General features: G+C 59.7%; 1 protein-coding gene across 1 annotated transcript in view; it reads right to left on the bottom strand.

The window, feature by feature from the left end:
- Nucleotides 1-452: 452 nt before the first annotated feature.
- Nucleotides 453-2,118, bottom strand: part of LOC103798847 — a gene marked incomplete at its 5' end in the record, with an annotated part of 2,948 nt that continues 1,282 nt past the window's right edge. The window contains 3 exons of the mRNA XM_009071128.1: nt 453-688; nt 780-923; nt 1,488-1,753. Coding sequence (XP_009069376.1) covers nt 453-688; nt 780-923; nt 1,488-1,753 — 646 coding nt within the window. The remainder of the gene's footprint in view (nt 689-779; nt 924-1,487; nt 1,754-2,118) is intronic.

The raw sequence follows: 2,118 nt of genomic DNA, 5'->3' as shown, positions 1-2,118 counted from the left end.
AGAGCGGGAGGGGAGGGAAAAATACACACCCCAGGATGGCAAAGAGGGTTCAGATGGGTGCCAGTGTGTTTGTGTGTGCCAACACAATGTGTCACCACATGCTGCCCCTGTACCCGACTGAGGCCCATGGCAGCACCCTGCCTCAGTTTCCCCAGCTGCTTGCATGAGCTCTTGTCCTAAACCACTGTTGCTCAGCATTCACCCCACATCCCCAGGACCATGCTATACCTCCCACCCAATAGCTGCAGGGTGGGTGTAGGGGGCAGGAGAAGCATCCTGGTAGTGATACCTTTCCTCAGCATGATAGGTTTTGACCATTTTGACTCAGCCACGGGTTTGGAGCCCTCCAAGGCAAGGAACTTCACCCTAGGATAGGAAGGAAAGTTGGCCATGGTCCCATGAGCCAGAAGGCTGCTGGCAGCCCTTGGAGGGGCACGTCCCTGAGAGCAGGCTCACCGGTATGGCCCAGGGCCAGGCAGGGGGCCGTTGCAGGTGGGTCTTGTCTCGTTCCCGACACAGCTTGTCTCACTGCCAACACGCAGCACTGTGATCTCCCCTTTGGGTTTGGGGCAGGCGTAGTTGGCAAGGGTGAGATTGAGGGTCATGTAGGCAGGGACGGGGTCAGGAAAGCCCTGGTACGCAGTCTCATTAGTCCCTGGCATCACACTGTTGTTGAAGGTGGATGCACCTGCAGGGATGTGGATAGAGATGAGGAGGGATGGGGGGGAGGGGGCACAGGGTGCCCTGCACAACCCCTGCCCTGGGCTGGTCCCACCTACCCTTGTCCGTGGCCACCACCAGCCAGATGACAGCATTTTTATAATCCCCAAAGACACAGCGAGGCTGCTCCAGCACAAAGGTGGAGGTGGTCTTCAGCCCCTTCAGCGGGGTCTTGGTCAGGGCCGGCGTGTATTTCACCTTGTCTGCAGTGAGAAGCCAAGAGGATGCAGTGGAGGGTGCAGACCCTCTGCTACAGCCTCTGTCAGGCAGCTCTGACCAGCTGCTGCAGTGCTAGAGGCTCAGGGTGGGGACAGGAGGGAGCTGACTCCTGTGATCTTGGTGGAGGGACCCCTACGCCCCTCTTGCCCCCCATTTTGGGCTCAGACAGGTTCATGAGATGCACCATTCCCCTATCTAGGGAGGAATATCCCTGCAGGACCCCAGAGGACCCAGGTCAGTGACACCAGGGATGCTAGAGGTGGCATCCAAAATAGGGGGGCATCGGTTGCCCTACACCTCCAAGTTCAGGGGAGGTCCCGGTGCCTGTGCACTGGGGACTCTCAGAGTGCCAAGGGCCCCCCCAAAGAACCCCACACTGTGCCAGCAGACCCAGGTCAGTGACACCAGGGACACTAGAGGTGGCATCCAGAGTAAGGTGGGCATCAGCTGCCCTATCCTCCAGACTCTGGGCAGTCCTGGTGCCTGTGCACTGGGGTCCCCCACAATGCTGAGGGGACAGCCCAACCCGGTGGTGTTGTTAGACTCACCTACGCCGTGGGCCACGGGCAGGAGCAGGAGGAGCAGTGGGAGCATGGTGCTGGTGCCTGGGTGCCGAGGGCAGGAGTGCAGGCGGTTGGGCTCTGCGTCCCAGTGGGACTCACCTGTGGTCACTAACCGCCCACATTCCTGCACCAGCCGCAGCCCCACGGCAAACAGGTTGGGCTCGTTTCCCCGGGAGCATTTGTTATGTTTGAGCGCCGCCGGCGAGGCGTGCTGAGAACTGCCACACTCATGGCATGGGTGGGCGACAGCCCTCACACAGGAGATGGGACAGAGAGGGTCACCCCACAGACCCCACCGGTGCCACCATGTGCCCCCTACCCCAACACCAAGTGCCACCAAGTCAGGGCCCTGAGTGGTTTCTCGGGTCCATTAGCCCCATCCTCACTGTTCCCATCCTGTGTGGCCAAGGACCAGGAGGAGGCAGTCACAGATGTAAAATCAGAGTTTACTTGGCAGGACAATTCACTTCTAGTGGAAGGTGTCCCTGCTTGTGGCAGGGGGGTTGAAACGGGATGGTCTTTAAGGTCTCTTCCAACCCAAACTGTTCCATGATTCTCTGGCACGGAGCAGAGGGTTGAGGAGCAAAGCAGCCCAGCCCTGGGTGGCTACAGCCAC

Source organism: Acanthisitta chloris, unplaced genomic scaffold (assembly GCF_000695815.1).
Source record: "Acanthisitta chloris isolate BGI_N310 unplaced genomic scaffold, ASM69581v1 scaffold38273, whole genome shotgun sequence".
NCBI lineage: Eukaryota > Metazoa > Chordata > Aves > Passeriformes > Acanthisittidae > Acanthisitta > Acanthisitta chloris.
The sequence above is the reverse complement of the archived record's forward strand: the minus strand, read 5'-3'. Positions and strand labels throughout refer to the sequence as shown.